This window comes from Podarcis vaucheri (assembly GCF_965113315.1).
Source record: "Podarcis vaucheri genome assembly, chromosome: 5".
NCBI classification, from domain to species: Eukaryota; Metazoa; Chordata; class Lepidosauria; order Squamata; family Lacertidae; genus Podarcis; species Podarcis vaucheri.
The window spans coordinates 101084919-101111314 of NC_138763.1; the positions used below are offsets into that span (position 1 = coordinate 101084919).

At 44.5% G+C, this 26396-nt stretch overlaps 1 protein-coding gene across 4 annotated transcripts in view; it reads left to right on the forward strand.

Moving 5' to 3' along the window:
- Positions 1-19934, forward strand: part of PCLO (piccolo presynaptic cytomatrix protein) — a gene marked incomplete at its 5' end in the record, with an annotated part of 250781 nt that extends 230847 nt beyond the window's left edge. For all 4 annotated transcript variants that reach the window (XM_082222991.1, XM_082222992.1, XM_082222993.1 and 1 more), the window contains 3 exons: positions 11982-12116; positions 14220-14365; positions 15271-19934. In XM_082222991.1, the coding sequence (XP_082079117.1) occupies positions 11982-12116; positions 14220-14365; positions 15271-15411 (422 nt within the window). In that variant the 3' untranslated portion in view covers positions 15412-19934. The remainder of the gene's footprint in view (positions 1-11981; positions 12117-14219; positions 14366-15270) is intronic.
- Between the last annotated feature and the right edge of the window lie 6462 nt (positions 19935-26396).

Sequence of the window (26396 nt, forward strand, 5' to 3'; positions counted from 1 at the left end):
TGTAAACAGTAGCTCTGAAACTTTCTACCTGTCAAGAAACAGGGTAATAGGAAACAATATTTCGCATGTGAGTAGCCTATTACTTGTGTTTTTTCTCCTGCATCTCTATGTTCTGATTTCCCCTTTGTGACCTCCTCTCAGAACTGTCAGTGGAACATGGTTTTAAGATCAGGGCTTTCCATAAGATGAACAGCATCCCTTGGTTCTTGACAACTGTTTCTACAAATAAAAGGAAGCTTTTGCGTTGCTCTGTCATTGCTTTTCTGATGGTCCATCTTGCCTCTGAGATTTCTCTAGGCCATTCTGTGCATGCTGTTAAGTCCCTTCCGGCTTCTCCCTTTGCACACTTAGCTTCATTCATATCCACTTTGCCTTCTCTTAGCATTTCAGTGAAAGAGGAATCAGACAATGGATTTTATTAACAATTTGATCTTGCCATTTGTGAGTGTACGGTGTGTGGCATGAGCTGCTGATATGAAACCTTTCTTTCTTTCGCCAAACCTTTATTAGGCATTAGAGATGTAGACCATCTTAAAACATCCATGTACAAAAATTTTAAAATATATACAAAGAAACAGCCATATAAGATATATAGTAACAGAAATTTTCATTGCAGTGTCTTCCCGCTAAACCGTGCCATTCACCACGATATGAAACCAACCACTGAAAATGTATTTTTTGTCTTTTTCACCTCCTACACCTAGATCTGAGCTCTGGAGTACTAGCCTTTGATTCACTTACTTGTCAAGTTGAATCACACAATCTTTCAACTGTTTAAGGTCTTCAGATTCGAGTCACACCAAGGCATCCATTTATAGCTGGTGTTCTGAGTGCTATATGTGGTTTGCAGTTGTTAGCATGCGGGAAGAAAAGATTCATTTAAATGACGATAAAAGCAGGGCTACGGCTGCAATCCTGAGCTCTAAAGTGACTCAGGATAGACCCTGCCAGTAAGTCACTGTACTCTGTTGAGAACTGCATGAGCAAAGGCTTTCCCCACAGTACTCAGCAGGGAGATCCCATGGTAGTTGTTGCAGTCTTGACGGTCACCTTTGCTCTTGTAGAGAGTCACAATGCTGGAGTCACACATGTCTTGTGGCACAGATCCTTGTTCCCAACTCTGCAAGAGGAGGCTGTGGAGGTGTGTCGTGGGAGAAGAACTGAAGTTTCCAACACTTCTGTTAGGATTCGGCCTTGTCTTGGGCCTTTACCACATGCCTGAGACAAAATAAAAAAATTCCTTCCAGTAGCACCTTAAAGACCAACTAAGTTAGTTCTTGGTATGAGATGAGCTATCTGCCAATCTCCCATTCCCACCACCCTTCTGAGTAATACCCCTCCCCACCTTCTCACTATATAGAAGGATCTGGCAACTTCTGTTTCAGTGTATCTGAAGAAGTGTGCATGCACACAAAAGCTCATACCAAGAACTAACTTAGTTGGACTATGGCAGACCAACACGGCTACCTATCTGTAACTGGACACATGCCTGAGAGTTGATGACATTCTTCAGCTCATCAAAGAAGGGAGTGGCATCCAGTTCTTCCAAGACAGGATACTCTTACCTGGGAGTAACCTCTATTGAATTCAGCGAGACATGCTTCTGAGTAAACATGGTTAGCGTTGCCCTGCAAGAGACCAAGTAACAAATCAAGAACTTCCTGGTTTTGGTCTTATCTCACCTCAGTCATGAGCTCACTTACATGGCCCACCATGACACCCTGGTGGTATGAAGGAAACACTTTTTAAATTTCCTCAGGCTTCTCAGTCCTCTGTAACGTTTATGGTTCTTTATGCTTCCTGTTATCTCAGCTCACTGCCCTTATACTGGCCCTTTTATATTGTTGCTGTTTAATGTTTATGTTTTAAGGGCGCACATTGTAATAAACCTCCTAAGCTGAGTCACTGAGCTACATCCTACTTAATTATTCCAAGAAACCACCGGTGGAGATTTAGAAATTATAGTTCTAGGACCACAGTTCTAAAACAATCACTGCTGTCTACACTAATGTCAAGTTCAGGATGTAAGGAGCCCATGTAGACGTTACGTAAGTTGAGCAGCTAATGCGGATAACAGTTGTATATGGCAGAGGCAAGGGACCTTTGTCCCAGCAAATGGTACTGGAATACAACTGGTTTTCACCAGCACCTCTATCGTTGAAGGAAATATTCCTGATTTCATAGAATCATAGAGTTGGAAGAGACCACAAGGGCCATCGAGTCCAACCCCCTGTCAAGCAGGAAACACCATCAGAGCACTCCTGACATATGGTTGTCAAGCCTCTGCTTAAAGACCTCCAAAGTAGGAGACTCCACCACACTCCTTGGCAGCAAATTCCACTGTCGAACAGCTCTTACTGTCAGGAAGTTCTTCCGAATGTTTAGGTGGAATCTTCTTTCTTGTAGTTTGGATCCATTGCTCCGTGTCCGCTTCTCTGGAGCAGCAGAAAACAACCTTTCTCCCTCCTCTATGTGACATCCTTTTATATATTTGAACATGGCTATCATATCACCCCTTAACCTCCTCTTCTCCAGGCTAAACATGCCCAGCTCCCTTAGCCGTTCCTCATAAGGCATCGTTTCCAGGCCTTTGACCATTTTGGTTGCCCTCCTCTGGACACGTTCCAGTTTGTCAGTGTCCTTCTTGAATTGTGGTGCCCAGAACTGGACACAGTACTCCAGGTGTGGTCTGACCAGAGCAGAATACAGTGGCACTATTACTTCCCTTGATCTAGATGCTATACTCCTATTGATGCAGCCCAGAATTGAATTGGCTTTTTTAGCTGCCGCGTCACACTGTTGGCTCATGTCAAGTTTGTGGTCAACCAAGACTCCTAGATCCTTTTCACATGTACTGCTCTCAAGCCAGGTGTCACCCATCTTGTATTTGTGCCTCTCATTTTTTTTGCCCAAGTGCAATACTTTACATTTCTCCCTGTTAAAATTCATCTTGTTAAAATTCACCACACTCCTTGGCAGCAAATTCCACTGTCGATCAGCTCTTACTGTCAGGAAGTTTCTTGTAGTTTGGATCCATTGCTCCGTGTCTGCTTCTCTGGAGCAGCAGAAAACAACCTTTCTCCCTCCTCTATGTGACATCCTTTTATATATTTGAACATGGCTATCATATCACCCCTTAACCTCCTCTTCTCCAGGCTAAACATGCCCAACTCCCTTAGCCGTTCCTCATAAGGCATCGTTTCCAGGCCTTTGACCATTTTGGTTGCCCTCCTCTGGACACGTTCCAGTTTGTCAGTGTCCTTCTTGAACTGTGGTGCCCAGAACTGGACACAGTACTCCAGGTGAGGTCTGACCAGAGCAGAATACAGTGGCAGGGGGTTAGAGTAGAAGATCCTCTTGGTCCCTTCCAACTCTACAGTTCTATGATTCTACATCCAAAATTGCCAGAAAACCTTTATCTAGTTATCTCCCCCACCCCCTTTGTAGAAGCTGATCAATATGAACAGTGTGTCCCATTCCTTTGCCTCCGGTGTACATAAGCCATGTTAGGAATTGGAGTCCACCCCGACACTTTACTGAAAGGTAAAGAAAGATGGCTAACCAGCCACACATCTACCCCCCCCCTTCTTGCTCCCAGTGGAAACAGCTTCCGACAAGATCCTGCTTTCATGCCATGCTAAGTTGTTGATGCAGCTCCTGTTATATTTAAAGCTTTTCCCCTCAAGCATCCTTTCTTTCTAGTTGACAGTAAAATGGATGGTCTCTGAAAGGAGCTTTTTGTTGCCACTGTTTTCATTTCCGAACAGTAGTAGGGACTGCAGAACAGTTTTAATCCCCTCTTGGGCTCTCCGGGATATAGGAGCTGGAAATGTACAACCACCAGGAAGCCTAAAGCAGCAGAAAGAGTAAAGGGAGAAGACTCCAAAAGCATTGTCTCCGTGAGCCATAAGCAAAGAACACGGACCATCAAGCTGTCGCATTAAAAAGAAAAGCAAATCGGGAATGTTTGGTGGCCTGTGCGAATGGCATTAGATGTCTTAGGATAAGAAGTCAAGTGGAAATCCATGCAGTGACCTGCATGCAAAAATGGATGTAGAGAGTCTGTGCAAGTGCAGCTCTTGTACAGTTTTTCCTCGTTGTTCAGTTTATTTGGGCTTGATAACCATTGGGGGTAACTTCCTCTCTGCAGACCATAATAATTAGTGCAGAAGGTGTAAGAATGAACTGTTTCTCACTATGCAGAATTGTGCTCTCCAATGAATGAATGAATGAATGAATGAATGAATTTATTAATACGGTCACAGACCAGCATCAACACACACACTATCACAGATCATTAAAATATCAGAAATACAAAGGACAATATGAGTATAACAAGGATTTAAATATAAAAATTAAAATTAATTATTAGCGTGCTGCCTGTAGTTAACATTTAGGGGTTTGATCATTATGGGATACCACTTGCTTCCTGCGATTGATTGCAGACACACAGAATTTGGCTACATTTAATGTAGTCTTGGGATTCTTATCCTCTAGCAGTAATTTTAAACTATGGAGTTCCGATTCTTTCCTGGACTTTTGCAAAACACGTGTAATAAAAGTCAAACGTATATCCTCATAAAGACAACAACGTAATAGTACATGTAGAGCAGTTTCAACTTCCAACGAGCCACAAGGGCAGACCCGTGCTGTATATGTACCAGTTCCTACTTTTTGCATTGCCTTGGCCCTTTTGCTCCACAGATGGTGCAAAATGCCCTCCCTCCCAAAAGTATCTCTCTCTCTCTCTGTCTATCTATCTATCTATCTATATCTTATTCAGTTTTAAATTTCTTTGTAAGCTGCCTCGAGCCATGGAAAATGCAGGATGAGCATGTTTCAAGTAAACAAACCTCTTTCTAGCCCATTTCATGTATCTGGTGTGAGGAGAGCGGTAGCCCATGAAAGCTTATGCCGCCATCAATTTGCTCGTCTTTGAAATGCCGCACGATTCTTTGCTGGTTTGGCTGCAACAGACCGAAATAGCTGCCCTTCTGGAATTTGGTCTGCCATTCTACAATATACCATGACAATGTTCTCACTTTCCCCAGTAATGCTGTTGCTTGTTCCCACTCTCAAGCAATGACACATCATCCCTGCGAGGTGCAGAGTCGCTCAGGCTGGTTTTGAATGGCTGTGGCATTTCTCCAGAGTAGTGAGCCACAAGACGGCTTCTTTCCCACTGCAAACTAGGTTGGGAAGTTGATTTGCATCCAGGAGGAGAAGCGAGCCAGTGTGGTGTAGTGGTTAAGAGCGGTAGACTCGTAATCTGGGGAACTGGGTTCACTTCTCCGCTCCTCCATATGCAGCTGCTGGGTGACCTTGGGCCAGTCACACTTCTCTGAAGTCTCTCAGCCCCACTCACCTCACACAGTGTTTGTTGTGGGGCAGGAAGGGAAAGGAGAATGTTAGCTGCTTTGAGACTCCTTAAAGGGAGTGAAAGGCGGGATATCAAATCCAAACTCTTCTTCAAAGTCTTCTAATATTAACCACACATTCATGGAACAGTTCTCAGGGTCAGTCTCAGTTGTTGTCAGTCTTGAGAATGATCAGGTAACAGGACTTCTCTCTCTGACAGGAGACCGTCGATCAGACATGGGGAACTTGTGGCTGTCCATATGTTGTTGGATTCCAGCTCCATCACCCGTGGCCCCCGGGCCATGTGCCGGGTGGGGCTGATAGGAATTGCAGGCCCATATTTCCAGGAGGACCAGACTGAGGCCACTCAGAGCCAGTCAGAGCTAGATGAAGCCATGGTCTCATATGGCAGCTCCTTGTAAACAGGAGACAAACACACTGATACTTGAGAGGGGCAGTGTTTATTATTGCTATGGATTTGGGGGAGAACCCCCCACTGCCACCCAATAAATTAATAAATGATAGGTTTTTTATTGTTTGGGATGTGAGCTAGCCTATGCAAAATGACCTGGTCAAATCAGGGCTCTTAAGAAACAATACAGAGTCATTGAGGGCCATTGGCAAGGCAAGAGAAGAAGAAGAAGAAGAAGAAGAAGAAGAAGAAGAAGAAGAAGAGGAGGAGGAGGAGGAGGAGGAGGAGGAGTTTGGATTTGATATCCTGCCTTTCACTCCCTTTAAGGAGTCTCAAAGCGGCTAAAATTCTCCTTTCCCTTCCTCCCCCACAACAAACACTCTGTGAGGTGAGTGGGGCTGAGAGACTTCAAAGAAGTGTGACTGGCCCAAGGTCACCCAGCAGCCGCATGTGGAGGAGCGGAGACGCGAACCCGGTTCACCAGATTACGAGGCTACCGCTCTTAACCACTGCACCACACTGGCTCTCTGTCCTTCCCCCTTGCCCTGAGGTGTGAATAGAGACTGGGGATTTGGAAGGTTGCCAGGGTAACTGGGTGTGAGGTGACAGGGGGAAAGAGTCTTGAGCAAGGCTTGCTGGGAAGAGGAAGGAAGAAGAAAGAATGGGATCCATATTGGGCAGGCTGGCTGATGGCTGAGAGATGCCTTGGACTCCAGGGCTACGCTGCTATGGGAGACAAGCCCTTCTTGATATGACCTTGCTGCAAGGGCTGGACTCCCTCCATGCACAGTGAATGTATAAAAACACAGGGAGTTAGTTGTGGCAGACAGCAATAACGTATCTTGGACTAAACATTTTAAACTTATTTTAGCCTGGCGAAAAAACAATACTGTCATTTAATTGCATAGAAAGGATTAAAATATCAGTTTCTCTGCAGGCCTGTGATTTATTTTAAAATAGAGGCCTAACTTTATTCTGTGTTCGTGTACACATGCACACAGATACATTCAGAAAGTTCACATGTTGTTCAAGGTGTAAATGACGGGTCTAAATTTGAAGCTGCTATGCAGTTCTCTAGGCAGATGTGACTATGAAGTGTGACATTGTGCATCCGGGTAGACAGATTCAGTGTATTTTGAAATCTGTGCTTGCTCTCCTGCTTTCCCTCTACCTGAAAAGGGGTTTGCGCGTTTCATAGAGGAGACGATGCCTTTCATGGGAGCGTTCTGAGCCACAACACTAGCAGATCTTTGTTAATGATGGAATTACCAACACTCTGGTTTTAAGCTGGTGTGCCAAGGGTGTTTCTACCTCCAGGCCAGTTGCCTGGCAAGTAAGGCCAGTGTTTTCTTCCCAGCCATTCCCTCCTGTCCCCACCACATTAATTCATTTTATTAATTATTAAAATATTTCAATATAGTTAAAAACAAACAAAAATATTTTTGGTATGTGCATGCATTGCAGTCATAGATGTACTAAATAGGGCTGGGGGAGCCCAGAAGATGACACAGGGACATAGATGTCAAGCGTCCCTTATTTGGCAGGACAGTCCCTTATCCCAGCGCCATGTCCTGCTGCTGTCCCTTATTGATGATGTCCCTTAAATAAGCTACTGAAGGTAATGGGGCCATTTCTATGTCCAGCTGTCCTTTGTCAACAACAGATTGTTGCTTTTCTTGTGTTGAATATATGCTATATGGTAATTTATGGACCTAATAGGTATCTAAAGCCATTTGCACACAACAAAATATGTATTTTATCAAAGTAATTGTTGATCCCTTATTTTGGCTGCTGATCCCTTATTTTCAAATCTGTAAGTTGACAGCTATGCACAGGGATGCATGGATGAAATTTCCCGCCATAGGATTTGACTATAAGAAAATGTCCTCCAGCTGTTTCTTTTTGGCTTTTTACACGTTTAAATCAATAACTAAGCACAATAAAACCCATGAAATGCAAGTATCGTAGCTCTTTCAAGGCAAACACTCAGAACAGATATAAAATAGTGGTGCTATTTTGTGCTGGGTATAAAAAAAGAAGCATGGGATTTAAAAAGAATTATGAGTTTGGGCAAAAAGTTAGCAGCTTCATAGTGGTTTTTACTGACCAGATGATGGGAATTTAGGAGGGACCTGAAGTCAGTATGTATACAGAGTATAATTTCAAAATGCACATCTGCCAGTGAACCATAGAGAACATTTAAGACTTGTCCTCACTTAACTTTCCTTTGCTCTTTCCAGGCACAGTCCGTGATTTAAAGTTTCATAATCAAGCACCCTTTTTTTGTTGCTCTGGAGCTTGAGAATTGAGATTTGCTCTGATTCTACTATCCAGAGCAGGTTTTTTGCCATGAAAGCTCAGAGCAAAAATAAGGTAATGTTATTTATAAGCGTTAAAAGTGCAGACATCTGCCTGGAAAGAGCAGGGCGAAAGGTACTTGTGGATAAGACCTTAGGCATTACTTCTCATACCTTTTCTCTATCAAATTGAAATATTTCCAGTTTTTAAAGATCCAGCACATTTTAGCAAAGTTGTGCGGCACCAGGTATCTATGTATTGCTCAATTCACACAGCCATTTTGAGTGAAACTATTAGATCACATCCACAGCATATGTTCAGCACAGAGAGAAAATGGGGATACTTCTTAGAACTTAATGAAGGACAAATTATTACATAGGAAGCTGCCTTAAACTTAAATTATTACATAGGAAGCTATCAGTGCAGGGGTTTCAAGTGGTGATTTTCCCCAGCCCTACTTTGAGATGTTGAGGATTGAAACTGGCGCCGTATACATGTCTCTCTCACTGAGCAGCATTCCCTAAATAAATAAAGTGCTGGGTTCTGCTCAGTTTTGTTTTGTAAGGTTGTATTTAAACACAAACACACACACAAAATACTTTAATTAGGCAGCTACTTCAAAATGAGCTTAACAGTGGACTATATTAAAATTCAAAATAGGGGTTTTTATCAGGGGAGAGAAGCCAAAATACAGGAAGAACATTGAGCAGGCTGATTTTTGTGGTTTCTGACTACAGTATTGTTTTGTGGCGTCGGCTTGCTCCCCCATGTGGGCAAATTGAAAATTGCATTTAGGTTTTCCAATCATTCCTAGACGAATCTGCGGAGACAGTAATCTCGGGGAGGGGGGTTGGCGAGGAGAGGAAAAACCTGCGTTATGTTTTTGGGTGGGTTTCTGCGTATTTGGGATTGTGAATGCTTTTGAACAGCTCCACGCCACATTATATTACCTTTCCAGAGGCCAAGTTGATACAAGACTAATTACCGTATTTTTCGCTCTATAACACGCACCTGACCATAACACGCACGTAGTTTTTAGAGGAGGAAAATCTGTAGGCATGCCACCCGTAGGCATTCCCTCCATAACACGCACAGACAAGTGGACGATTCGGTTTGGGGGCGGCTCGGTGAAACAACCCCTGAGGGTCGCTTGTGGCCCATGGGCTTTAGGTTGCCTACCCCTGGTCTGAAGTGACTACAGTTTCTGAAACTCTCCAGAAGCAGCCCCACATGCTGTGTGTTGCAATGACTTGGAGGCTACCACAGCGTGGCACTGCCCAGGAAAGGACCACAGCTGCCACAGAAGTCAAAGATGAGGGAAGGATGTTACGGGAAAGGATCAATGCAGCAGCGAGCAGCAGCTGGCTGGAAAGCAAAACAGGATGTAAATGTTTGGGACTGTACCGTGAGAACAAAGGGGCAGTCTATTCACTGTGCTGAGCACCGGATGTTAGCTCAGAGTGTCATTTGACCTGTACAGGAAGTACAGGAGGTGGAGTTTGACTCTCTGCTGTTGGTGTCTGAAGAGAGCAGACGTGTTTCTCTGTAATGCTGCAAAGACAGAAATAAAGGCATGTAAATACATTTCTGTCTATCTCTTTCCCCTCCCTGGGGGAGGCAGGGAGCAGGGAAGAGTGGTGTGTTCTCCTCACACTTGAGGGGGATCGCCGATAGTGACCTAGCCTGTATCCTGCCGGGAATGCAGACAGGGAGGTCAACAAGGAGATCAAGCCGGGTGCCTGGAGAGTGGCCAGTTCCTCTGATAAGGCTTGAGATCCGACAAAGGATTTGTCCCGGAGGCACCTTGGGGCTCTAGGATTAAATCCCCGGAATACAAACCTAATTGTGTAGGTTCAATGGATAAGAGTGTCTGACCTGGGAGGCCAGGCGTCAAATCCCCACATGGTCATGAATTTCACTGGGTGAACTTGAGCCAGCCGTGGTCTCTCATCCTAACTTTCCTTGCATGATTGTCGTGGGGATTAAAGGAGGAGGAGTACACCACCTTGAGCTCTTTGGAGAAAAGAGTGGCCTTTAAATGCAATAAATAAATAAAATTAGCTGCATTGCACAGAGAAACCACCCACCCAATTTGTACTCCAATTTATTGGCCTCATCCAATCCACTAGAGCGCCAATATACCTGTTTAACATCCCCATGGCCTCACTTGCCTCAGGTGTAAATGAGAAGTGACCAATGGTGGCACGTGACTTCAAATCCCTAGGTGGCCTAACTCCCATGGGAGACCAGATAGCACCCTACAGAACTTTGTGGCGCAGGTGTTACAGGGATGTGCCATAGTGCCATAACAGAACTTTATAGAAGAAGCGCTTCAGGCAGGAACAGAATCCCAGAAATAGTATGCCTTCAGAAGGATGCTATGGTTGATGTTCTACAGAACTGGAAGCAAAGTAAGATTGGTTCCTGGAAGAGAAATGAAATTAGATTACCTACCATTTACACTCAGTGTGATAAATGTGGTTTGTGAGTCACCTGATTGCAGATAATGTCTCTACAGTGCATCAAAAGCTTCTCAACTGAGCCAGTGCTTTCTGCCGAAGTTTCCCATTGCTGAAATTCCAATGGCAAGCTTAATTCATGAGGGAATTAAAATGTCAAACTGAATTATGTTCACGAAGGGTCAAAGGTGCCGCTAGTGCATTTAGGGTCATTTCACAGGAAGACGTGGACATCTAGGTAGGCCCAGGATACCTGAAGGGGCTTGGGTCAGAAGCATTACTCGAGTTAATGAGGTGTCACCATTCAGTTTCATGGGCCTGATCCTGCAGAACTCCATCCCATTAGAAATCAGGCAAGCAGCCTTTTCCCTATTTTGTTTTTAATATGCCAACACAGCAATACACTACCATTTCTTACAAATGCAACTCTTTAAAAATAATACAAGGCTAAATGCACTTCGGCAAGTTACCAAGCATGAAAAAATGAGAGGCACAAATACAAGATGGGTGACACCTGGCTTGAGAGCAGTACATGTGAAAAGGATCTAGGAGTCTTGGTTGACCACAAACTTGACATGAGCCAACAGTGTGACGCGGCAGCTAAAAAAGCCAATGCAATTCTGGGCTGCATCAATAGGACTATAGCATCTAGATCAAGAGAAGTAATAGTGCCACTGTATTCTGCTCTGGTCAGACCTCACCTGGAGTACTGTGTCCAGTTCTGGGCACCACAGTTCAAGAAGGACACTGACAAACTGGAACATGTCCAGAGGAGGGCAACCAAAATGGTCAAAGGCCTGGAAACGATGCCTTATGAGGAATGGCTAAGGGAGCTGGGCATGTTTAGCCTGGAGAAGAGGAGGTTAAGGGGTGATATGATAGCCCTGTTCAAATATATAAAAGGATGTCACATAGAGGAGGCAGAAAGGTTGTTTTCTGCTGCTCCAGAGAAGCGGACACGGAGCAATGGATCCAAACTACAAGAAAGAAGATTCCACCTAAACATTAGGAAGAACTTCCTGACAGTAAGAGCTGTTCGACAGTGGAATTTGCTGCCAAGGAGTGTGGTGGAGTCTCCTGCTTTGGAGGTCTTTAAGCAGAGGCTTGACAACCATATGTCAGGAGTGCTCTGATGGTGTTTCCTGCTTGGCAGGGGGTTGGACTCGATGGCCCTTGTGGTCTCTTCCAACTCTATGATTCTATGATTCTATGAAATGAAATGTACCTTTCAGCCAACTGGGGAGTTGCTGTCAATTCCTGAGTCTGCCCTAAAATAATTACAGCCACATCTTGTGCTCATTTATACCAAAACTATAAAGACCCTGTGCTAGCTTGTAGCTTATATTACTTGTATTATTGTTTGGAAAGTTCCTTTTAACTTGGAAGTATTAGCTTTGTGGAATACTTACGTGCACCTTTTGCTATAGCTGATCTGACCCCTCCCCCTTTTACAGGTAAAACCCAGGTGATGGGCGAAATCAAGATTGCTTTAAAGAAGGAAATGAAGACTGATGGGGAACAGCTGATAGTTGAGATCCTTCAGTGCCGAAATATCACCTACAAGTTTAAATCTCCAGATCACTTACCAGGTATCAATTGTAAACCAGCATTTTAATACATAAAATACGTTTTAAAATGAGTGGTAAACCCATAAAGATGGTAAGATTTTAATTTTGTTTTTAGTTATCGACACACATGTATCATATCCATTGCTTATAGCATTCATTCATTATTGTTTTCTCTACAGATGGTTGGGGGGTGTTCCTAAATATAAATAAGTGTAGTAGTAAGGGGGGGTGTCTTTCTGCCTAACCAGGCGTCTTCAGGAGAGAGCGATTTACAGCGACAAAGATGCAAGGTGCAGACAGGTACATAATGCTCTTCATTCAGCCCCCATGTCTCCCAAACTCCCCTCCCATTCCTTTTCCCTTTGAAGGGTCCCAGAGACTCATGTTAATGCCACATACATGGATCTGGACCATTGCAGGTGTGGCGGTGGTGAGGAGAGCTGCTCCTGGGGAAAGCAGGTCCGGCAGGTCTCTTCCCTCAGCACAAATTGCTCCCTCCCAAGAGTGCTTTGCAAGAGCTTTATTTACCTAGGTATTTGTGCTCGACACAATGCAAACTGGTAAATATCTCACCAGCCTCCTCCCTAATGGCTGCTGAGAAGCATCATACATATAAAACATGGCATGTTGCTTTGTCGAAAGGCTCTGAAACACCTCAGCCAATTGCGTGCGGCTTCTATATAAGTTTGATTCCCATAGGAATCTGCCTAATATCAAGTCAGGCCATTGGTACATCTTGCTCAGTGTTGTCTGCACCAGGGATGGGAATCCTGTGGCTCTCCAGATGTTTGGACTCCCATCAGTCCCAGCCAACATGGGTGATCCAAAAACATCTGGAGAGCTGCAGTTCCCCATCCCAGGTTTGAGCTGACTGGCAGCTTGGTTCTCCAGGATTTAAGAGAGGCATGTTTCTCAGCCCAATCCGGTCATTCTGGTGACTGAACCCGAGATTGTTTGCATGCAATGCATGTTACCTGACACTGAGTTTCACCCTTTTCTGAAAGGGATGAGGGAGGTGTTACCTACAGCAGACAAGAGGCCCTTTTACCATGTACCGTATTTTTCGTTCTATAGGACGCACATTTCCCCCTCCAAAAATTAAGGGGAAATGTGTGTGCGTCCTATAGAGCGAATGCAGGCTGCGCCGCTAAGCCCAAAGCCAGAACAGGAAGACAGAGCACTGCGGAGCGCTCCGTCTCGCTGCTCTAGCTTGGGGACGGTGCCTTCACCCCGGTGTCCTGCAGAAGCTAGCAAGGCTGTTCCCAAGCCAGAACAGCGAGACGGAGGGCTCCGTCTCGCTGCTCTAGCTTGGGGACGGCTGCTCACAAACCTCTGTAGGGCAGCGGGGCGCTGCGCTCCAAAGGCTTCAGGGATCTTTGAGGCTGGCGGTGGGGGAAAGCAGCACTCCCCCCCCCCACCGCCAGCCCCACAAGCTCTGGTGAATGTACCTTGAACGCACCTTGTTTTAGAGGGGGAGAACAAGAAAAAAAATTTTTTCCCTGTTCTCCCCCTCCTATGGTCCGCTGCGTCCTATGGTCCGCTGCGTCCAATGGAGCGAAAAATACGGTATTTAGCCATCTAGCTTTTTACATTTTTGAATCTGCTTAGCAGTTGGACTGTAATGATCACGGGACTCAGAATTCAAAATTTAAAATCCCACTCCTCTCCAAACTTAAAGTGCTTCAAGTCAAGAGTGGCAAACCTCTTTATGACAGGAAAGCTATTCCTTTCTAAGGTAGCATTATCCAAAAAGAACTGAAATAGCATAGAATAATTATATGTCAATACCTGTTTCTGCTTGAAGTACCTCTGGTTTGTTTCATTTTCCCAAAAAATAATGTGCAGTTTTTTTCATCTCAGCTTCATCTCTTATATGAAAGATTTCTAAACTATTTCATTCAGTAAATTTATGTACTCATTGGGAAAGAATTTGCTTTCAGGGCTCTGAATTTCAGAGCACTTCATCAGCTCTCCTGGAATTACCTCATTTTGATATCGAGGGAAACAGCAGAGAGAAGTTTCCCTCATCTTAAATAACCATTAACTAATTTAATGCTAAATGAGTTAGCAGCAAAGACACCTAATGAGGTTTTGTATGACAGGTTGAACTGCTTATTTGAACAGATCTGTATGTGAAGCTGTACGTTGTCAACCTTGCAACTCAAAAGAGAGTAATTAAGAAGAAAACAAGAGTATGCAGGCATGACAGAGAGCCTTCCTTCAATGAAACATTTCGATTCAGTTTGAGTCCCACTGGGCATTCTCTTCAGGTAAGCCTCCATCTTAATGCAAACTGAATGTTATGCTTTCTGCATTGGGCATTTGAGACTCCCTTTCTCTCACTTACTTATTTACTTAACCTTAATTATTTGCCATTTCCCGAAAAGCAAATTAAACGTTACAGTGTGAGAGTTACATGAACACAATGTTGTTGTGTTTGTTCTTCAAGCCTGGAACTTCCTCAACTTAGAACATTCTTGGCTGCTCTAAGTATCAAAAGATAGTATGGGTTGTAAGAAAGAAGTAAACAGAATTTGCAGAGAGAATAAATAAATTTGTATGATCTTCACAACTGAAGCCTTTGGCAGGATGTTCCTCATAAAACGGAACAAGGAAGCATAAATGTTCAATGAGTGGCCACCTAATGGAGGCCTCTTTCTTGGGTGTTGGCAGTTCAGGTTCACACTCGGCCATGACAGTCTCTGGGTGGTTTGCCTAGCCTAGGCTAGCCTAGCCTAATGTGCAGCCTAACCTCATGGACAGAGTTCTTGTGAGGAGGGGGGAAATCTCAAACTCAGCTCTTCAGGACAGAGAGATAAATGTGTCATAACAAATACCACTCCCCCCTAACTTATTTCAGCTAGAGGTGGTCACATTACAATAGACATTGTAACAGACATGTATAATAATAAATTATATGTATATGGACAACCTATACGTGGAAACGTGTCAGGAGATCTCAGGGACACAGACAACTTGTCCAAAGCCATTCGTCGTCCCTTGGAATGTGCAGCCACAATAAGTGTTGGGTGCATTTTGTGACACGATCTTGGTTCCCATAGCCAACAGACAGCATGCCGCACCTTCTGCAGCAATGATCAGGGCCATGTTCCAGGGCTTTAGATCTTTTTACCAGAACGGTGAATATCTGTCCAACCCTCTGTTCTCTTCCCAGATACTCCTTGTTTCCAATGGAGGAAAGTTTATGAAGAAGACCTTGATTGGTGAGGCATATATCTGGCTTGACAAAGTGGACCTCAGGAAAAGAATAGTAAACTGGCACAAACTTTTGGTCAGCTCAACACAAACACATTGAGGAAAGATTTCTTCTTGGGCCATCAAGCCTTGGCAAAGTCTGCTTGTAGGATTCCAAGACTCTACTTTGATATTGTGTTTAGCTAGGCTTTCAGAATATGAAGTAGGAGGAGAAAGTTCTGGGCTATTTAGCACACTTTCATGAGGGCTAGTCAACTTGTTTTGCTGTGTTTTTTAAAAACAAATCAGCAGAGCTTAATAAACCAACCACCCTAAGCCCAGAAATTAAAATGAGTCTGCTTGAAAAAGGAGACTTGTGTGAGGGTTCTGTGATGTTAGAATCTGAAGAGGAATAATAACACCATGCAGTTGAAGGCAGGTGTTAATGCAGAGAATTTGGCTGCAGCTGGAGGCAGAATCTTTCTGCGAGAGCAATCTGGCTCACGGTGCAATTTCCTAAGAGATCATGATATGCAAAAGTACCTGAAGCAACTGCCTTTCCAGTTCTCCCTTATCTGAAGACTTAATCTGAAGATCCATGGTCTTAATGTAAGAATATATTTGCTGTGGTGAGATGATGCCCCAGGAGGCAAATGGTGGGGTAATTAGTTTTTAATTTAAATGGTGGCAATGTTTCTCTTTCATGTTATTTTTTTTCTCTTTGCTAATTATATGCTTTAGCGTTTAAATTGAGAATAGTAATCTCTGTCTTTTCCCATATTAGTCTTGGAGAATTACCATCTCGGACTGTAAAGTACAGAAAGCACAAGAATAGTTGTCATTTTGGAAAGAGTAAAGGGTCAGTTGGAGCCATATCAGGAAAAGAGAAATTGCTTTTATGGTATAGAAGAGATTGCGATTCAGCCTACTGTGAACGACTGTTTTCCGTAGTTTTGCTAAAATGGCGTTGGTTCTAAGGGCTTTTGAGCACTGAGGTGAATATTGTGGCTTCACTATCTGTTTGTCTTGCCTTTGTGAACTTCAAGGAGTCACTGTTTCCAACTGTATGAAATAGTCCACATGTTAGAACAAGTGATGCTGTTTATGTGACCGTGTGCTACAGGCTCCTTCTCATCTGCATGAAGTTGCAAACATTCTGCTCACAAAGCGTTGAAGGAGATCATTGAAAGACAGACTTTGGATTGTGAGGTCAAATACTGCATATAAAATGAATATCCATTCCTAACTTGGCAGCATTCATTGCCGTGAGCTACAAGCTTTCTTAAAGGCATGGAACATGAAACTGCATTGGTGGCTTCCAGGGGGGGGGGGGGAATGGAAACACAATTGGTCCCTTATTGTGTTGATTTGCTTTATATTACAGTATTTTAATTGACAATGGGCATGCAATTGCACTATGCCAAACTGTTCCTTGAAGCTGAAATGGTTAAACAGTAGTAGCAGCAGCAAGTATGTGCAGAAGAATCATAGAATTGTGGAGTTGGAAGGAACCGCAAAGGTCACGTAGTCCAACCCCCTGCAAGGCAGGAAACTTCTGCCCAGTCTTGGGCTCAAACCCACAGCCCTGAGATTAAGAGTCTCGGGCTCTACTGACTGAGCTATCCCAGAAATATCTGCACATTTTATCCAGACTGTAAAATAGGTAATGATTGGGAGGAAGGAGAGCATACAAACATAATTAGGTGTTCTTACTCAGATTTCATCTGCCTGTCTCCTGTCTGCCTAAATTTCAGTCCAATTCTTTGGAGCAATAGCGCTGCCCTCCTGCTCAAAGTGCTGTGTCATGTGGAAATTGCCTGCTACCAAATACCTCATCTCCCTTATCCTTATTTTAAAAATCTCATGGCATCTGGGTTTGTATTTTCTGAAACAGCGAATTTCAATTGCTAAGCAAAGTCTTTCTTTTTTTAAAAAAAAAATGATATATGCAATTTTGCGCAAATGGCTGGCAATTTTGTTCCTGCTAAAATTTATGACAAAGGTGGTGAATCGTATAGCGGTTGCCATGGAGATTTCCAGCAGCAGCAAGCGCCAAGTGGGAGGCTTGCTAGTAAACCTCCAATTATCGCTATTAATTGATAAAGCAAGACTGCTGTTGCCACATGCTGTTCTGTGGATTGGATGACAAATTGAGAAGCAAGGGAACAGCTTTGTGTTCATAGCAGATATTTATTTGCAATTATTTATTCACAGCGTTGCTGTTGTGGCTTCAGCTGCCCCTTGTTCAGCAACTTCTGCCACCAGGCATCAGGTCCCAGGGCAATGGTGCTCCAAGCCTTGGGAGCCCCGCTCTCCACAAGTCAAATGCGCCAGCGAATGTTTGCGGGAATTTGTGCTTGTGAGGAAAGGCAGGGTCTGCTAGCAACAGCATGTTGAAGGTCATTAGGGTTATAATCTCTCTTCATTGTATCCCGCATCTCACAAAGAGCTAGAGAAGGGGTTTGACGTTCCCCGAGCCAGAATGCTTCAGTGCTAAGACTGAAGACGTCTGCAGAGTGTGCCAAGTTCTTTTTGACCAAATGTCTGGGTTGTACTGGAATCATTCTATGCAACAATGAATCACGTTTAAATGCAGTTTTCTTTTTATGAATGAAGGCAACAAAAACCCTTCTTGTGGCAATTATTTTTTTAAAGGAAAAAAATTCACAGGGACTTTGGGTATTTGTGAAAATGTATGAATACTTCATCTGTTTTCCTTCTTTGTTGTTTTATTTTGCGGGGGGGGGATCTTTTTCTTTGTTTCTTTGTTTGTTCTGTCAGACAGAAGCACTTAAATGTGGCCAGGCCTCTTAACTTGGAATAGATGAATGTTCTCCAATTGTGCGTTTCTTTAAAGGTATGGATTGTTCATGGCACAATGCGCTTTATTTCCTATAGAGCTATAGATATTTACTATATAGATCTAGATATTGCCCACAAGTCTGCCAAGCTAGAGATATAAGTTGTGTTGTACAAAAAGCCTTGTACAGAATGAAAAAACAAGCTTGAAGTATGAGCTAAAGCACAGGATGTGTGTGTATTTAACAAATGATAGGTTGTTCCTCGAAAGAGATCGTTTCTTTCCTTCGTTCTTGTGACTGATGGCCAGATCTTGCTTTATTTCCCTGGATCCAAACAACATTGATCTGTTTTGTTGTTATGATCATCCTTTAAAGGGATAGTATCCAGGAGCAATATAAATGCTGTGGCTTTTTATCAGTGTCCACTCACCGCCCCACCACTTAAACTTGTACCACTGTTTTCAATACACAGAAGAAGAATTAGGGTACCTCATCGTGTGCACACGGGAGACATTTCCAGGAACCTCGTTGTAAACTGAGTTCCTTTTCTATATGCCTAATAGTTGATTGTTTGGGGCAGCCGGGTGGGGAGGGTTAGTACAGTAGCTGGTAACCAGCTGATATTGCTTCTTTCTGTCAGGACGAAGAAGTAAAATGTAAACACTTCTTATATATTTCTCAATATAGAATTATTTAATTAGCGTTTAGTTTCCTGGAGATTTCATACAGATGTTAATAGTATATTTTTTATCTTTTTATTTAAATCATACCTGATACTATACCAAGTGCTTTATTTCCCTTGCTAAGATCCCACAGTCCCCCTGGAGTGTCTATATATGTACATACATATATCTATATGTGATGGGGAAATAATCAAATATTCTCAGTGGTGAAGAAACTGAAGGATCTACTAGCATCACACGAAGGAGGCACTTCACGCATCCGAGTCAATTTCCAAAGCAGGACCAATCTCTTCAGTGAGAAGATGCTGTTAGACTAAAATAATAAAATCTGGATACTCTCTCTTTAAATCATAAGTTGCATTTTGATGTTTTCTCTGATTAATTCTTTGACAAAATAATGAACACACTAATGGGTTTTAAAATATGTGCTATATATATAATATATATATATATAATATAATATATATATCATGAACTTGGACTAGGTGATCTGAAGAAAGCTGTTTTCTTAATTTGTAAATATGCATTTTTGTATTGAGCAGCAAACCAGGTTTGGATTCCAAATTCCCCCTGGCGTCCCAAGCATGTCTCCCTCCCCCCACGTGAACTGTGTCTTGTATAGATGTCAAGTGGCTGGTGCAGGTGCTCAGCAGTCGCTGACAAGCATGGGTGCCATCATCCTACCAGACAACATGGACAGCATCCCTGGCATTGGAGATGGTGCGATGGGGGTGACTGGAGAGAACAACTACCCCGGGCATAAAATTTAAAATGCAACAGCCACCATCAGTAGTCTTTGGGGAGATGTAATATATTTCCACGGTGAATGTTGCATGTGTCAATGGTGGTTTATTAATATTTCTTTTTCACTTGAATGACTAATTAATTATTCTTTGTTTTTTGCCTTCTAATCCTCCAAGAAAAGAAAGATACAAAATTTGTTCCAAAAGTTGTACAAAACAAAGCAGACAAAACTAACTTAACGAACTGTATAAAGAGGGGAAGAAATGCTTGTAAATCGGTCTCGATTTTCACTCTATGTATAAAATCCATGTCATGGTTTTGTGATTGTATACAGGACGTATCTTGAGAACTTATGCAAATTGTGTTGTATAAAGGCTGTTTAATCCAGTCTGGCTAATAAATATTTAAAATCTCTAGTTTGGGGTCCTTTCCCACTACTAAATACTCCTGCTGCAGCTGGCAAATATGTCAGTAACTCTAGCACAAGAAATGGAGAAGCATCTGTGAAATGGGACAATTGGTTTACAGTTGAAATAATTTCAGTTTGAAGTGCCTGCCTGCATGGAATGGGTGGGAACTTTAATGATGGCAGAAGTATAAAACGGGGGGGGGGGGTAAAGGAGAAATACCCCCCTCCAAAAAAAGAAGCATTGTAATGAAGACTAAATATGCTCTGCAGTTATGGAATGTCAGCTGACTCCTGTGTAGTGAAATAGAATATCTTGGAAGAATCAGAGAATTGTAGAGTTGGAAGGGACATTGAGGCAATGTAAGAATCTCAATGATAGCATTCCCTGACACAGTCCACAACCTTCCGAGGGAGTCAGAAAATTCTTCCTGATGTTTAGACGGAATCTCCTTCAGTCCTTCCCTCCAGAGCAGGAGAAAACAACTTGTTCCCTGGTCCACATAAAAGCCCTTGAGATATTTGAAGATGGCTATCTTATCTCCTCTCAGTCTCTTCTTTTCCGGGTTAAACACACTCGACTCTTTCAACCATTCCACATAAGGCTAGGTAGTCTGCTCTTTGCAATATGGTGCCCTTCTGCAACCCTGTGCACCATGATGTTGCGTCATGATGCACCCTTTTCTGATGAGCTAAACATAACCCCTGTGATAATAGCCAATCGACTTGGAACCTTCGCAGGAAGAAGCCGCGGAGCAGGAAGAAGCCGCAGGAAGAAGCCGCGGAGCCCTCTGCCTGGTTCCCTGTAGCTGTGCTTCTCGCAATGAGGGAACCGTCAGAAGGCCCTCGGCGCTGGACCTCAGCGTCCGGGCAGAATGATGGGGGTGGAGACGCTCCTTCAGGTATAGTATACTGGACCGAGGCCGTTTAGGACTTTAAAGGTCAGCACCAACACTTTGAATTGTGCTCGGAAACGTCTAGCTGCCGCATTCTGGATTAGCTGTAGTTTCCGAGTCACCTTCAAAGGTAGCCCCACGTAGAGTGCATTGCAGTAGTCCAAGCGGGAGATAACCAGAGCATGCACCACTCTGACCAGACAGTCCGCATCCAGTCTAAGGCCAATTCCTGTAGCACTGAGGGGTTAGGCAGCCAGAGAACATAAATGGGGAACTCCAGCAGCAAGTCCCAGCCACCATGCTCTCTGCAACACTATAGTTGCTTACCCAAGTAAGGAACTGCATTGCAGATACTTATAGGGTAGTCTTACATCTAACTCAGCAGGGATCAGGTAGCACATGGAGCCTATAAGGGCCTACATGATTCCATTAAACTGCTAACTCTAGCTTGCCTCCTCATTCTGGGCAATGTGTCTACCTCCAGTTTTCAAACTATCAGCCTTTACATAAGACCTTTCAGGTCCGGATAACAGTGGCATGAACAGGTATAGGAGGCCCATTGAAATGAGCAGATCTCGCTTCTTAGTTAGCATGGGCAGGATAGGTTGTGCTTGTGCAAATACCTATTACCAGAAAACGATTTCAGGCACTGTATTGCTGCATCTGGTCTTGCACCTGCAAATCTGGGTTTGCAGCTGCTTGGTCAGAGCTAGGGACGACACAGTAGGTCAGTGTGTCTGGCTGTTAACCGGAAGGTTGGTGGTTCGAGCCCACCCAGGGATGGCTGTGGGCAGGGTTCTTGCATTGCATTGCAGGGTTTGGACTTGATGGCGCACAGGGGTCCCTTTGCAGTTCTATGATTTCCAGTTTCTGTGGGAGAATCCAGCAGCAGGCAGATCAGAACATGTAAGAAGTTCTCTAGTGGAACATGCTGGAAACAGCTAAGTATGGGAGTATTTTGCTAGCTGGCTCAAAAGTACCTGTGAGTTCTGTTACTGAAAAGACTGTTTTGTGGCACATTAGAATGTGAGCACTGCAACGCACTAGCAGTGCACCTTTTTCAGTCACACACAAGAGGGTTTCAGTCACACACAAGAGAGCCCCGTCGGCTGGAACACCAGTGCATGGTGGACTTCAGTCAGGAGGGCATGCTATGAACATACAGATTAAGGGCACAGCCACACCATATATTCCCCAAAAGAACAGTTGACTACCCCCCCTCCCAAGAATCATGGGAACTGTAGTTTGCTGTGGGTGCTGGGAAATGTAGCTCTGGCAGGGGGTGAAGTACAATTCCCAAGATTCTTTGGGGAAAGAATTGTGCCTTGGATGTATGGGGTGGAAGTGACCATAGATGAGCTCGTTTAACAGGGGTAGGAACCCCAATAGACCAAACTCTCGTCCCTGTAGTGGGGAAGTGAGGCCAGTCGCAAGTCAGCTGATCACACATTTAAATCCAGCATTGGGGCCAAAGGGGAGCTGTATCTGGCACATTCTCAGGAATGCCTGAAGAAGGTAATGCTGTGGTGTCCTGGTCCAGACTAGGGAATGTGGCCCTCCATCCCTCTCTATCTGGCCCTCAGAACTCTGACTTGGCCAAGCTTCCTCTTCCCACTCCTCCCTGAGTGCCTGGCTGAAATGTGATGGTGAGCTGTCCTAAGGCCTCGTTTCCCTTGCTTGGCGGATAGAGAGAGGGGCAAGTGCAGGCATCTCGTGACTTCACTGTGCATCTGCAGGGAAGCCTGTGGCACAAAGGTAAGTGGCATCCATTGTCCTCCTGCCTCTGGCCCCAGCTGCCTTTGGCCTGCCTCCCTGGGGCCAAAGGAGACGCCCCACTCTGGCCGCCTCCTTCAAACGCTGGAGAAGGAGCTGCTCTGGAGTGACTAGTATTCTAGCTGGTCAAAAACACCATTTCACTCAACTGAGAGGAGGGAGATTCAGAGAGGTGACATTTGCAGCATACTTTTAAAGCACTTTTAACAGTCCTTTGTCAATTTTTAAAAAATAATATTTCAGTTGGAAAAAAATTAAAATGGAAATAAAGTGAATGGTTTTTTTAAAAATAAATAAAAAGGGAGAGGCAAATGCATATATTATACTGCTATATATGCAAACAACTACAATTCCATATATGCATATATAAGTATTATTATCCAAATACATACATGGTTATTTATAACCTACTGTATATATTTTACTCAACTGATGGGAGGGAGATTCAGAGAGGTGACATTTGTAGCATACTTTTAAAGCACTTTTATACCACTTGAAGAGTTCTTTGTTTTAAAAAAAAATAAGACTATTTCAGCTGAACAAAATAAAATGAAAATAAAAAGTAAATGGATTTTTTAAAAATAAAAAGGGGAGAAGCATATTATACCTCTATACAGTGCTTTTTTCTGGGAGGATGCAAGGGGTGAATCTAACAGGAGAAGAGGTTTTTTTTTAAAAAAAAAGTTTCTTCTATAGCAGGGGTGCCCAAACTTTTTTCAAGGAGGGCCAGATTTGATGAAGTGAAGGGCCGTGAGGGCCAACCAAAGCTGTTGCGCTTTTTTTAGGATTGAAATTGTTGAGCTTTTTTTTTATTGTTGAAGTTGTTGAGGGGTTTTTTGAGGATTTTACCCCATAAACTGCCGATGGGGCCGGATTAGGCCCCCGAAATGGACTTTGGACATGTCTGTGGTAGAGCCTTTGGCCAACAAGGGAATCAAAGGTGTGCTAAAGGTGGGAAAGGAGATTGCAGAGGAGCTGAACGGATTATTTGCATCTGTCTTCAGAGCAGAAGACTCGCGAGTAACATAAAAGTACCGTATTTTTTGCACGATAACACTCACTTTTTTCTTCCTAAAAAGTAAGGGGAAATGTCTGTGCGTGTTATGGAGGGAATGCCTACGGGTGGCATGCCTACGGATTTTCCTCCTCTAAAAACTGTGTGCGTGTTATGATCGAGTGCGTGTTATAGAGCGAAAAATACAGTAATAAGGAGAGATGCGAGCCAGGAAGGGCGACAGAAGGGCCCGGCCGGGCGGCGACTCACCTCGCAGGCGGTGTGCCATCCCTTTGGCCCAGGCGAGGCGGCGGCGGCTGCTCAGCGACCTCCTTGCCCGTCTCCTCGTGAGGGAAACGTGGCGTCGGCGTCGGGGCGCCTCCGGCGGAGCAAGGCTGCTGGCCTGCCTTCCCCTCCGCCTTCCTCCTTTTCGTCGCGCCGCCTGCACCTCCACTGCCTCCCGCTCTCGGCGGGCCCTCCCGGGCGTCGGGCTCCGAAGGCGAAGGCACCCCTCCTCGGCCCCACTCCACCACGCACATCTGCAGCATGGCCCGGGTTGTCCCAGCTCCAGGCCTGCCTCGAGCAAGACGAGAGCGGCGGCAACGGCGAGCAAGACGAAGGAGGAGGAGGAGAAGAAGCGGCGGCGGCGACTCCGCCGCTGCCGCTGCTGCCCGGCGGGTCCCGCAGCTGCCCCAGCTCCAGATGCTCCAGGCCGCCGGGAGGGCAAAGTCCCGCTATGGCCCCCCGACCCTGGACGAAGGCCGCCGAGTAATGGCGCGGGAAGGGAGCGCCTTTGCTTTCTCCACTGTCCGCCTTCCAGCCCCCCAGCCCCGCCCACAGCGCGCCGCCTCGCAGGGGGAAGCGGGCTGGCAGCTACACGGGCCACATGACAAGGTCTGGCGGGTCGGATTCAGCCCGCGGGCCTTGTGTTTGACACCCGTGTTCTATAGTATGGCGAACTCAGTTCTGTTGCTATCCCCGATGGCGGCCTCATTTCCTGGGAGAGACAAAATGGTTTTGAAGCAAGAGTCCCTTAGACAATAAAATTTAATCAAGGATTTGAGGGGAAATCGCCTTTATTTTATATAGATGTACAGCCAGTCCCCAGTCCCAATGGACTGAGGCAAAGTATGCAATTCAGACCAGACTATTTATACATTTTGAAAGGCAAGCCCCTCGTGACGTCGGAGCAATTAAAACCCAGCTTTTTTACATAATTTACGACTCGGGATGCACAGGATACAATCTGGCAATCAACCAATTCCAGAGGCTCTGATCTTCAAACAGTCTTTCAACTTCCCCTTTGATGACTTGTCAACTTCCTCTAGTGGTTCCACTGGTCAGGTCAGGTCATGTGGGCTTAGTTCACTCTTTACAAGTTCCTAGGCTGGGGCAGCGTAAACTTTTTACCTCTTGGGTGAACTGCAAATTACTGCAGAGGGAAAGTTTCCCTTTTCACATCCCTTTGTTTTCAGGCTTAGATATATCTGCAAACTTGGTTATTTTCTACTCAATTTTGTGGTTCAGAATAAATTCTATTTGGCTCTGTTTCAGGACTTTTTCTGTGGGTTTCAGACATGTGGTTTGTATATTTATGTATGTGTTTGCTTGGTACATTTGTGAACATTTATTTATTTTATCTATTTTATCTTGGTACATTTGTGAACATCTATTGGTACATTTGTGAACATCTCCTGCCAACCTAGAAGTTCGAAAGCACATCAAAGTGCAAGTAGATAAATAGGTACCACTCCGGTGGGAAGGTAAACGGCATTTCCATGCGCTGCTCTGGTTCGCCACATGCGCTGCTCTGGTTCTGCCGGCCACATGACCAGGAAAAACTGTCTGTGAACAAACGTTGGCTCCCTCGGCCAGTAAAGCGAGATGAACGCCTCAACTCCAGAGTCATCCGCGACTGGACTTAACAGTCAGGAGGTCAGGGGTCCCTTTACCTTTACCTTTTATTTTATATATAAGACCTTAAAATTCTCATAACAAATCCATACTGAATCCATAATAATAATAATAATAATAATAATAATAATAATAATAATAATAATAATAATAATAATAATTTATTATTTATACCCCGCCCATCTGGCTGGGTTTCCCCAGCCACTCTGGGCGGCTTCCAAAAGAATATTAAAATACTGTGATACATCAAACATTAAAAGCTTCCCTAAACAGGGCTGCCTTCAGATGTCTTCTCAAAGTCTGGTAGTTGTTGTTCTCTTTGACATCTGGTGGGAGGGTGTTCCACAGGGCGGGCGCCACTACCGAGAAGGCCCTCTGCCTGGTTCCCTGTAACTTGGCTTCTCGCAGTGAGGGAACCACCAGAAGGCCCTCGGAGCTGGACCTCAGTGTCCGGGTAGAACAATGGGGGTGGAGACGCTCCTTCAGGTATACTGGACCAAGGCCGTTTAGGGCTTTAAAGGTCAGCACCAACACTTTGAATTGTGCTCAGAAACATACTGGGAGCCAATGCTGGTCTTTCAAGACTTGTGTTATGTGGTCTCGGCGGCCGCTCCCAGTCACCAGTCTGGCTGCTACATTCTGGATTAGTTGTAGTTTCCGGATCACCTTCAAAGGTAGCCCCACGTAGAGCGCATTGCAGTAGTCCAAGCGGGAGATATCTAGAGCATGCACCACTCTGGCCAGACAGTCCGCGGGCAGGTAGGGTCTTAGCCTGCGTACCAGGTGGAGCTGGTACACAGCTGCCCTGGACACGGATTTAACCTGCACCTCCATGGACAGCTGTGAGTCCAAAATGACTCCCAGGCTACGCACCTGGTCCTTCAGGGGCACAGTT